Source organism: Lissotriton helveticus, chromosome 1_1 (genome assembly GCF_964261635.1).
Source record: "Lissotriton helveticus chromosome 1_1, aLisHel1.1, whole genome shotgun sequence".
Classification (NCBI taxonomy): Eukaryota; Metazoa; Chordata; class Amphibia; order Caudata; family Salamandridae; genus Lissotriton; species Lissotriton helveticus.
This window is the reverse complement of record NC_136057.1, coordinates 1,705,866,458-1,705,879,035: the sequence shown is the minus strand read 5'-3', so window position 1 is coordinate 1,705,879,035 and position 12,578 is coordinate 1,705,866,458. Positions and strand designations below refer to the sequence as shown.

The following is a 12,578-nucleotide window of genomic DNA, read 5'->3' as shown; positions in this document are numbered from 1 at the left end:
CACAGGAAATATCTCAGGTTCACCATCAACAACCAGCATTACCAGTTCAAGGTCCTGCCTTTCGGGGTCTCTACAGCCCCCAGAGTGTTTACAAAGTGCTTAGCGACAGTGGCCGCGCATCTTCGGAGACAACACATCCATGTTTATCCGTATCTAGACGACTGGCTTGTCCAGGCAAAATCGGCCCAGTGGTGTGCCAGCCACATGTCCCGCACAATTCACCTCCTACACAGTCTAGGATTTTCACTAAATTACCAGAAGTCTCATCTTCAACCCGTACCTGTACAACAGTACCTGGGCGCAGAAATAAACACTCTCACTGCCACAGCGCAACAGAACTCAGCGAGAGTCAACAGCATGCAGGTGATGATTCGAAAATTCAAGGCCACAACACTCACTCCCCGCGCAAGTGTTCCTGCAACTAATAGGCATGATGGCCTCCTGCATCTTTATAGTCCCTCACGCGAGGCTATACATGTGTCCGCTTCAGGAATGCTTGGCGTGCCAGTGGAACCAGGCTCAGGGACAGCTGAAAGACCTAGTGTTGGTGACCGGTCGTGCATACAACTCTCTGCATTGGTGGAACACACAAAACCTTTGCAGGGGACGACCATTCCAGGAGCCTGTACCACAGGTAGTGCTCACAGCGGACGCATCTCTCCAGGGCTGGGGAGCTCATGTCCTCCATTATACTGTGCAGGGACTGTGGACCACGCAGCAGAAAAGGTTGCACATCAACCTACTGGAGCTGATGGTAATCTTCATGGCGATGAAGGCATTCAAGTTGCATCTCTGCAACAAAGTCGTGCTTATCCGGACGGACAACATGACTGCGATGTATTACATTCAAAAGCAGGGAGGGACACACTCTCCACAATTGTCACACCTAGCACAGTGCATGTGGAAGTGGGCCATTCAAAGGAACATGTTCCTCATGGCGGAACACCTCCCAGGCAAGGACAACCAGATGGCGGACCTGCTCAGCAGACACAGCCATCAGATGCACGAGTGGGAGATACATCCCTCAGTGCTACAACCATATTTCCAGCAGTGGGGTCATCCAGAGATAGACCTATTCGCCACACAAGAAAACGCAAAATGCCACACCTTCGCCGCCAGGTTCCCACACCCGCAGTCTCAGGGCAATGCGATATGGATGAACTGGTCGAACAGATTTGCGTACGCTTTTCCTCCGGCACCACTCATACCGCTGGTAGCACGCAAACTGAGGCAGCACTCCATGACACTCATCCTGGTTGCTCCAACGTGGGCAAGGCAAGCATGGTACACCACGTTCCTAGAACTTCCAGTGGTGCCCCACCAGCACCTAAAACTCACACCCAGTCTCCTCACTCAGAGCCATGGAGACATTCAGCACCCAGATCCGCAACAGTTGAGCCTTGCAATATGGCTCCTGAGGTCATAGAGTTTGGCTACCTGAACCTGCCCCCTGACTGTATGGACATCATCAAGGAGGCTAGACGACCTACCACCAGGGCATGGTATGCGGCAAAATGGAAGCGTTTTGTCATCTATTGTTCCAATAATGACATAAATCCACTGGATGCTTCCACGCAAAACATCATATGTTATTTGCTGCACCTATACAGATGCAATCTAGCGTATAGTTCCATCAGGATACATTTAGCTGCAATGGCAGCTTATCTTCAAAATAGACAGCACCTATCCCTTTTCAGAGTGCCGGCCATTAAAGCTTTTATGGAGGGACTCAAAAGGGTCATTCCTCCAAGACACCCGCCTTCGCCTGTCTGGAACCTCAACATAGTCCTCACCAGGCTCATGGGTCCACCATTTGAACCTCTTCACTCTTGTGAGATACAATTTCTCACATGGAAAGTGGCTTTTCTGGTGGCGATCACGTTGCTAAGACGGGTTAGTGAGCTGCAAGCCCTCACTATTCAGGAGCCTTTCATTCAAATTCAGGCTAATAGGGTAGTGCTGCGTACCAACCCTAAATTTATGCCCACGGTAGTGTCCCAGTTCCACATTAACCAAACTATTGAACTACCAGTATTCTTCCCAAATCCTGATTCAGTAGCAGACAGAGCACTACACACACTAGATGTTAAAAGGGCTCTCCTGTATTACATAGACAGGACTAAAGATTTCAGGAAAACTAAACAACTGTTTGTTGCCTTCTCTCCACAGCACAAGGGCAACCCAATTTCAAAATCAGGTATAGCCAGATGGATTGTTAAGTGCATACAGATCTGTTATCAAAAGGCTAAACGCACACTAACAATTCCCCCAAGAGCGCATTCCACACGCAAGTTAGGGGCATCCATGGCTTTCCTAGGTAACATTCCTCTAGAGGATATATGTAGAGCAGCCACATGGACCACCATACACACATTCACCAAACAGTACTGCGTGGATGTACACTCAACACAGCAAGCTGCTGTAGGTCAAGCTGTTCTCAGAACTCTTTTTCAGACTGCTGCAGCTGGCACGGGCAACCGCCGCTAGGGAGGGTACTACTATTTATTCTATGCATAGATATAAATTCAGCAGCCCACATGCCTCGAACGGAATATGCTACTTACCAGTATGCATCTGTTCTTGGCATGTAGGGCTGCTGACATTTATATTGCCCGCCCTCCTCCCCGGTGCCTGTCGCAGCTGTAGCACTCACAATTATTCTCAGGCATGGTCATCACTTACTATCTCATACTCCATCTCTGCCACAATGGCGAAAAACAATCTGAGCATGGAGGGGATGCCCATGCGCACTGTAGTCCAGGGGAGGAGCCACCTATCTCGTGATACTTCGAAGACTCTTCCAGGACAACAATGTGCAATCATCCGGACCCAACACCAGGCGGCGATCTATGCATAGATATAAATGTCAGCAGCCCTACATGCCAAGAACAGATGCATACTGGTAAGTAGCATATTCCTTTCCAAAGGTACAAAACTGCAAATCCTTGGCAGCAGGTGCCCTATAAAAAGTCATTATTTCGGGTCCCTTAGGCAGATGAGCCTGGGCATCCAGAGTTAGATAGGGCAGTCCTTTTTAGGCCCTCTGGTCTCATGTTTTGCTCTTGTGCAGATGTGAACATGCACAGGACAGTCTACTGAGAGAATCAAGAAATCGCTCTGGGTGCACACATTTGCAGTGTAGTGTGTCCAGCATATCTGGGGTGCCTTGGGAAGTGTAGCCGGTTGGTCACAGCATCCAAACCCAGCGGGAAACATCCTTTACAACGAAACTTTTACAACGCACTACCATTACGACGCAACTTTTACAACGCAAACTATTACAACGCATAGCGCTTGGGGGCGCTCTAGGATAGGGAATAGGTTAATTTACTATCCAATAACCTTCCCTAGTGTCCACGGGGACTGGAGTTGGAATAGTAAATTAAACTATTCACTATCCAGCGCCCAAAAGCATTATGCGTTGTAATGGTATGCGTTGTAAAACTTGCGATGTAAAGGTAGGCGTTGTAAAAGTATGCGTTGTAACGTCATACATCCAAACCCAGCCTTCCACCTCTCACAGGCCGATCAACGAGTACCACTGGGTTTGGAGGATGTCTGCTATTTGTTGCCGACCTGTGGTGCCGGTGCCTTCCATGAAAGAATGTATTATTTGAGCCTATTTTTCATCGTTAGAATGGTCAGTCCTCTTCAGCTCAGTTCGCTAGCAGCAGCACGAGGGCAGATTTGCTATTCCTGGAGAGTCCTAGAAGTCATTCAGTATGCACTGTCCACACAAGTGCTTCACCAGGGTACACATAGAACTTCCAGGGTCCCAGGGCAGCTGCTCACTGGCTCTGGAACAAGGTCTTGTAAAGAGATGAGCTCTTCCCGGGGCGATTACCCGGAAGCACTTGTGGTTTGTGTTCCCAGCTCCAATAGAGTCACAGTGGGAGTCCGTGAGGGCTCAGAGGGCACTGAGGACTCCAAGCCGATGCATTACACAGAGGCGAGCAATGCCAACCGTAGGGCAGAAGAGCACCTGATGCCACCTGCGGCCTAGTAAATCCTGCCCTTGGGTCATGCACGGTGTAGGATTACCAGGCTACACAAGTTAAGGCACCTAAGGCTGAGCATCTCAGTTTCAGAAATAAACTGTAAACTCTGCTTCTTGGTAACGTGTAAATTATGTTTTTGTTATGTTCAAAGAGTTTGCGCCATAAAACAACCTGGAAGGAACATGTTCAAGAGACTCCAATGTGGCATATTGCCTGGCTAGAGCAGAGGCCACAGGGAGAACAGGCAGGCGTGAGTTAGGCTCTAGAAGCAGGCCCGGAAGAGCAGACAGGTGGAAACACTGTGAGACGACTCCTCAAACACAACGGGAGCAAGCCTGAGGAAGACTGGACAGGAAGGGGTGGGAATGAGATGATGGGATAGAGATGCAGCAGAGCCAAGAAATACTAGCACATGGGGGCGAGCATCAGGCCAGAAGGTTAGAATGAGAGCAGATCCCAGGAGGGGAGTCAGCTGTAGACATGGCACAGCTGGGAGTCCTGAGGACATGGTGCTACACAGTTTCACCAGGGGGGGCGAATAAATGTCTGTGGATAGGGTACAGGGATTTCAGAGGTAGTGGGTTATTACATGGGACAGGGGCTTCCGAGGTGGCTGACAGTCTGCCTTATTGGGCGGTGGAGTACCTAAGGGTGCAGTTTCTGAATGCGTCAAGGTGTCTTGGAGGGCGGCAGGTTTGTTTCAAGGAAGGACAGGGAACTAAAAGAAAGAGAATAACACAGAGTAGCAGTGCTAGGAACAGTGTGTTTCTGAAGACAAAAAGGTGTGTTTTGGAGGCGAGACTCAACAGAAGTGAGGAACACAGGAGAGAGCACACAGGGGGGTGCAGTGTTGCACTGGATGGACAATTTCCTAGAGAGATAGAGGGAGACAGTAAAGCTGACATCATAGATTGTTTCTCGTGGACAGACGGATAGAGTCCATGGAGTGTGGGTGGAGGAAGATGTTTAAGATGAAATGTCACCCTTTTTTGGTAGCTTCACTGAGACTTCTCCATTTTTCAGGGTGACGGTTACTGGCAGTGGGACGAGCTGGCATGGACTGACTTTACGTCGTACCCCAAGAAAATCTCCAGCCTCTTCACTGGTGTTCCCTCAAACCTAGATGCTGCCCTGACCTGGAAGAACAAGAAGGTGTATTTCTTCAAGGGTGACAAGTACTGGCGGGTGAACCGGCAGCTGCGTGCGGACAGGGGTTACCCGCTCAGCAAGGCCGAGCGCTGGATGCAGTGCTAGTGTACTGGCAGACGCTTGCACGAGAAGCAACAAAAGAATGGGGCATCAGTCCCACTTCTGTCCCCTTTGAAGGTACTTGCATTCCACCGCTGCCAGTGCTAAAGGAACTCATATCCCACCGCTGCCGCCAATTTGTGCTGTCACAGAATTTCGTGTTTGGCACCAACTACACTTTTCTCTCCAGGTCTTCATTATATATTTCATCCCTGCAAAGCCCAACATCCGTTATATGGAGCTGCATCCTGTTGAGAGGAATTACTACAATGCTGGGCAAGGAATACTGGCCACTACGCTGCCCCTATAATGCTGCATGTAAATGTTCTATTGGCGCGTGTGCAGCACGAGTACGTTCTTTAGGTGGTCACCAGGTAGAAAGACCAGCGGTGTAAGCGGTATCTATGTAAGAGTGGGTCACATTCAATAACAATATAATTGTATCTGTTTCACAGTTAATACTGGGATTTCTATGGTGCCGGGGACCAGTTTAGACCCACACATTTGTTAGGCGCTCAGGTGTAAGATTAGTTTTCTAAGCAAACAGTGCCACCTGCAGGCAGATGGTAAAATTACATGCATCAATGCATGCTCTTTTGAGGTTACAAGAGCACAGCTCATGCTGAACCATCGAATGTTAAACGTTTCTTTGCAACTCTTGGTTTGCAGTTTATTTTTGTTTTAGATTCACATGCTGTGCATACTCCTGTTGCTGAATGTCGAGCTCGAACATTGCTAATTATTTATGTCCTCTCCCAAGAGAGGGTTTCGAAAGTTACAATAAATACAATATGACACTTCTCATTGGCGGGGCTTGTTGTTATATACTCTAACAATCTCTTATATTTGAAAGTTGCACATGAATTTCTCATCTGTGTCCTCTCGACCAAACATGACTAGGGACCTTGTTTAAGCCTGTGTTTAGCGAGATGTCTATGAGGCAGTAGTAACTTGATGTTTCATAGCAAGATGAAGGTACATGTGTGGGAGAGATTGAGAGGCGAAGGGGACGGTAAATGTGACAAGTGAAGAACTTCTGGGATTCCAGAGGGTCAAAAGCAGTTGCGGCCGGTGCATGTACACCGCAGTGGGGCAGCAGAGCGTGGTGGGGGACAGACGACGGAATAGGTTTATTTATTTAATTTGACCTATTCCATCATCTGTTGACTCTCCACACTGCCCCACCTTGCTTACCTGTGCCGGACTCAAAAGACAGGAGGGTTGGCACTTAATAATGAGTCCTCCTCTAGCCTTCTCTTCCCTCAAAGCCAGTACTGACCAGGGCATTAGGAGTGTGTGTGCATGAACCATGGTTCTGTGATGAACAATATGTATACCTGATGTGTGGTGGTCAATGGAAAAGCACACTTAAGCATGTGCACAAATGAGCGTGCGGTGTAGTGTCTTTTTAGTGAGAGAATGTGAGTGGCATCTGTATGTGGTTGATGTTTTTAGATATGCAGGTTTGATGAGTTTATTTGTAAGGATATTTTGTGTTGTGGAAACAAGCACATCATGGTAGGTTGGGATTTATTCTATAAGCTTAGTGCACACCCGGGGACCTCTTGGTACCAAAGCTTTTTTCTTCCTGGAGAACAGCTTGGAAATTATGATATAGCATTTTTTCAGCACAGCCCATATTCATGGAATCTTTCTTTTCATAGGGCTAAAAATTCATCTAAAAAAATAGGTGCCCTTTCAAATGGACACAGTGTTGATACGGACGATTTCAAGTAGCTGTGGTTACAATAAAACATTTCTGGAGTTTTGCACACCCACAAATACTGCACACGTTGCACTGTTCAAATGCCCTGTAGATAAGTTATATAATGTGTTTCCATGAAGCTTGAAAAAGGGCCCCCTCAATTGAGGGTAACACAAGCCAGTGTTCAGATTGTGCATACTTTTAATCCGGTTGCTAGAAGTCTTCGGAGGAGTACCAAGCTGCACTTTTTTGGCTTCTCAATTGTGCACATTTTCCCCATGCACTCTTCATACCCCTGGATCCTGGCTTTTGCCAACTGTATCTGTCAGGCAAACAGGCTTGGGTGGTGAGGCTTTCTCAGTTCTGGCAGCATTACTCTGGAATAAACCGTCTCTCCACTTTCGAGTCCAACCAAAACTTTCTATAATTCTGGCGTTTGTTAAAGCCCTAGTTGCATCCAATCTGGATCACTCTTAGTATGCTAGGGCCACGTTGCTTATTGGTCAACGTAGTTTGTATAAATATTAAAATACAATAATGGAAAAGAAGCAGGACAAGATTCAATAGTACTCACCTCTAAACAATATGGACGACATCAAAATCCAATGATAACAGTTTATTTTGAACGGGGGGCATGGCTTGACTACCAAACATAGCGGACAAGTAGTGAATAGCTCCCCAGCCCACGATAATCTCGATTCATCCACGGAAGCAGAATGTGGCACTTGGCAGAGGATTGATGCTCCGACTTGCTGGGCCCCTTTGGTCTCCTGGGCGACACCTGGAAATTGATGCAGGGCGGTAGCTAGCCTGCAGAGCACGGGCAGGTGCAGCGCAGCCTTGAGGTGTAGCAACCCTACCTGGACCTAGATTGGCGTGTGGCAGCTGCCGCTTCTCTGGCCCCAATCTACTGTCTCCCCCTGGTTGATCGAGGAGCGGAGGAACTGTGGGACAAAAATACTTATTGCCATTACCCACGGCCCACAGTTGGCATTGGGTCTCGGGCCACAGGTTCTTCAAGGGCACAGTTGACCCTCCGCATTGGGGTATTAGTGAACCACCCTTCCCTGCCAGGCTTAGGAGCCATTTACTGAGGGCTGGCTTCCTCAATCTCACCTGACTCTGGATCTAACATTCCCATTTACCAGTCCTTACTTTGGGGGTGCTGTGAAGCTGAGTTCATCACTTTTGTGCTTGCTGTGGGGGTTGCCCTCGAACTGGACTCTGTTGTGCACCAAAACTGCTTGTGCTCCAATAGGCCTGCCGTGCACCAGCTATAGGTGAGTTGGGTCTCTGACACCGCTGGCCCCTCGCGACAGATCCCACCCCTCCCACCCCACACCCTCCAAGTGGGGACAAGTTGGATCTGAAAGAGACACGTTAGTGATAGATTCCTTACCTTAGAACATAACCAGGCGTCGGACTGGATCCAGAAAGTTTTGCTAGCAGTACCCCTGTGCGTCAATACGTGGCATTATGCGGCTCTGCTTCCGTTGCTGGTGTCGTATGCGCCGAGATGACGTCATAGAGACTACTTAGGCGCCACCCATGCGCACTGACGTCAGTTATTTCTTTTTCCGCACCAGTAAGAGCAGAACCGGTTAGAGCACGTACCCTAGTCACTTTTTGACTATCTTTTTGGGACTTTTGTCTCTTGTTGGTCTTCTCTGGTGTGTAGGGATGCCTGGTTTTAAGTCCTGTGGGGTCTGCCTTCACAATATGTCAATGGCAGACCCCCATGATGTCTGTCTCTACTGCCTAGAGCGCAACCGCGACTCCCGGTCCTGTCAGGACTGTCGGGCCATGACCCTGAAGGCCTTGAAGCAGTGGCGCAGGAAGTTGCTTGAAGTTCGGCACTCGTCCCAGCACTGTTCGCGGTCCAGGAGCCGTTCTCAAGAGTGCTTGCGGGGCCACCATCATCGCTCCTCGGGCTCCAATTCTTCACCCTCGGATTTGGGTAAGAGACAACACAAAAAGAAGTCGGAGAAGCACTGTCGCTCTACGACGTCCCCCCGTCGGTCCTCAGATGCGGACGAGGGAGACAGGGGTTCCGCCTCTGCGGTTCCATCGGAGCCTGAGAGTCCCGCGGCCTACCTGCCTTAGCCGGGTCCGTCGGCGACTCCCGCACAGGTGCCAGAGTTTCTTGCTGCCATGGACCACCTGTTTTTGGCCCCGCTTACGGATCCTGCTGGACCGACGGCTCCGGCCACGGCGCCAAGAGGTCCTACACTGCCGGCTGCGGCCCCAGCGCCACCCTCGGCTCCGCAGTGGATGCCGTTGGTCCTGCCTCTGCCCTGGATCCCGGACGGTTTTGTCCCCACCAGGGATCCGAATTGGGATGTGGCGCCGGTTCAGCCCAGGCCAGCGCCGATCACGGCGCCGTTTCCGACACGTGTGTTCTTCCCCTGGTCCCTGCCCCACTGCTGCAGTCTGCGCCGCACACAGGGTTTGCCTCTCCCCCATCCACTATGGAGGAAGGTGCCTCGTATACGGTGGTGCTCCGTCGGGCAGCTGAGGTCCTTAACCTTGATCTCCTACGGTGGCCTTAAAGACTAATCTCCTCACTGAGGTGCTCCAGTCGGTGTCCACTTCATCGGAGCCGCTGCTGCCCTTTAATGACGCCCTCACTGACGTCTTGTTGGGCACTTAGTCGCGGCCGGCCACAGGGGCCCCTGTGGATAAGAACGTCGCCTGGCATCATCGCCCGGCGCCGGGTGATCCTGCCTTTCTGACCACTCATCCTACGCCTGAGTGCCTGGTCATTCAAGCTTTGACATCCCAGATTGCCTTTCCCACGGCTCTGTCGGATAAGGACTCTAAGAAGCTGGAGTGGCAAACGGTTGTTCTCGTCGACGAGCTTGGGGTTGTGATTGGTGAACACCGCATGTCTATTGGGCCGCTATTCCCACGCAGTGTGGGATTCCATTGCTCAGGTGTTGCCTCAGTGTTCTGAGGAGGTCCAGGCTGTGCTGTCCCAGGATGTGGCCAAGGGGAAGGACGCGACTAAATTTGCCATTCGTTGTGGCTTAAATACCGCGGACTCCCTCGGTAGGGCGATTTCCACGACTGTGGCACTTTGTCACCATGCCTGGTTGAGATCTACTGGGTTTTTCCCAGATGTCCAGAGCTCGCTCGAGGACATGCCCTTTGATGGCACTCGCCTGTTTGGTGATACGGCCGACAGTGCCCTGGAGCGTTTTAAGGACTCTCAAGCTACGGCCAAGTCCTTGGGCCTTTCCGCCACGTGCCCGGCCACGTCTACTTTTCACTCCTTTCTTAGCCAGGGAAGGGGTGCCCCTGCCCGCTCGTTCAGTCAAAAGATTGCGCAGAACCAAACTCAGCGTGGCTATGGGCGCGGAGGCCGCCGTGGCGTCTATGGGGGCCAGTGTGAAGGTCAGTCCACCTCCGTCCCTGCGGCATCCGCCTTGAAGCCTTGCTAGTCTGAGCTTTGAGATGAACCCCACGCCATTGGGTAGCAGGATTCATCATCACCTTCCCCATTGGCTTTCTGTTACTTCCGACAGGTGGGTGCTGCAACTTCTCCGGAGAGGTTACTCCCTCCCCTTCGAGTCTACCCCCCCTGGCCATGCCACATCAGTTCCACCTCATGTTGGGGTATCACTTCGTGCTTCTCCAGCAGGAAGTTATGGCCCTCTTGACCAAGGGTATTATTTACAACAAGGGGTGGTGATGGACAGAGTCTCTGAATTAAGCAGAGTACTCTCACCCAGTCAAGAGATCAGGGCTAGATCCAACACCGTTTTTTAGCTCATTGCACCATCCCAGTTTCAGAACCTGGCTGTATGCAAATTAGTCTGTCCCTGGCCCAGTGCATCATGGGAACAGGGCAGACCAGACTACAAAAGCCAATTCTTACACTGGGAAGGAAACAAGCTTCCGGGGACCGGTTTCTGCCATTTCAGGCGTCTTCGGCCCGGCTTGCCTGAATCCTGATGGTGCAATGAGCAAGGGACTCACATCTGAGTATACCCTTCCACGCTTAGGGTGGACAAAATTATTTACAACAAGGGGTGGTGATGGACAGAGTCTCTGAATTAAGCAGAGTACTCTCACCCAGTCAAGAGATCAGGGCTAGATCCAACACCGTTTTTTAGCTCATTGCACCATCCCAGTTTCAGAACCTGGCTGTATGCAAATTAGTCTGTCCCTGGCCCAGTGCATCATGGGAACAGGGCAGACCAGACTACAAAAGCCAATTCTTACACTGGGAAGGAAACAAGCTTCCGGGGACCGATTTCTGCCATTTCAGGCGTCTTCGGCCCGGCTTGCCTGAATCCTGATGGTGCAATGAGCAAGGGACTCACATCTGAGCGTGGAAGGGTATACTCAGACATGAGTCCCTTGCTCACTGCTCCATCAGGATTCAAGCAAGCCGGGCCGACGACGCCTGGAATGGCAGAAACCGGTCCCCGGAAGCTTGTCTCCTTTCTGGTGAAGAATTGGCTTGGTAGTTTGGTCTGCCCTGTTCCCATGATGCACTGGGCCAGGGACAGACTAATTTGCATATAGCCAGGTTCTGAGCTGGGATGGGGCAGTGAGCTAAATAACGGTGATGGATCAAGCCCTGATCTTTGGACTGGGTAAGAGTGGTCTGCTTAATTCAGACACTCTGTTCATCACCACCCCCTTTTCTGAATCATTTTGTCCACCATAAGCGTGGAAGGGTATACTCAGACATGAGTCCCTTGCTCACTGCTCCATCAGGATTCAAGCAAGCCGGGCCGACGACGCCTGGAATGGCAGAAACCGGTCCCCGGAAGCTTGTCTCCTTTCTGGTGAAGAATTGGCTTGGTAGTTTGGTCTGCCCTGTTCCCATGATGCACTGAGCCAGGGACAGACTAATTTGCATATATCCAGGTTCTGAGCTGGGATGGGGCAGTGAGCTAAATAACGGTGATGGATCAAGCCCTGATCTTTGGACTGGGTAAGAGTGGTCTGCTTAATTCAGACACTCTGTTCATCACCACCCCCTTTTCTGAATCATTTTGTCCACCATAAGCGTGGAAGGGTATACTCAGACATGAGTCCCTTGCTCACTGCTCCATCAGGATTCAAGCAAGCCGGGCCGACGACGCCTGGAATGGCAGAAACCGGTCCCCGGAAGCTTGTCTCCTTTCTGGTGAAGAATTGGCTTGGTAGTTTGGTCTGCCCTGTTCCCATGATGCACTGGGCCAGGGACAGACTAATTTGCATATAGCCAGGTTCTGAGCTGGGATGGGGCAGTGAGCTAAATAACGGTGATGGATCAAGCCCTGATCTTTGGACTGGGTAAGAGTGGTCTGCTTAATTCAGACACTCTGTTCATCACCACCCCCTTTTCTGAATCATCTCTTGACCAAGGGGGCCATCGAGCGCGTTCCTGGGCCAGAAGTAGGGCGTGGTTGTTATTCCCACTGCTTTCTGGTCCCCAAGAAGGACAAGGGGGGCTTGCACCCCATCTTGGACCTCAGGAACGTCAATCGCTTCCTGCGGAAGGAGAAGTTCAAGATGTTGACTCTGTCTAAGTTCTTGGATGCCCTCGACCCTGGAGACTGGATGGTAGCGTTGGACCTGCAGGACACATATTTTCACATCTCCGTTCTGCCGGCCCACCGGCGTTACTTGCC

General features: G+C 50.7%; 1 protein-coding gene across 1 annotated transcript in view; it reads left to right on the top strand.

Moving 5' to 3' along the window:
* The window catches only part of MMP19 (matrix metallopeptidase 19), a 66,702-nt gene extending 60,656 nt beyond the window's left edge, over window positions 1-6,046 (top strand). The window contains exon 9 of the mRNA XM_078689078.1: window positions 5,022-6,046. Coding sequence (XP_078545204.1) covers window positions 5,022-5,252 — 231 coding nt within the window. The 3' untranslated portion in view covers window positions 5,253-6,046. The remainder of the gene's footprint in view (window positions 1-5,021) is intronic.
* The last annotated feature ends 6,532 nt before the right edge of the window (window positions 6,047-12,578 follow it).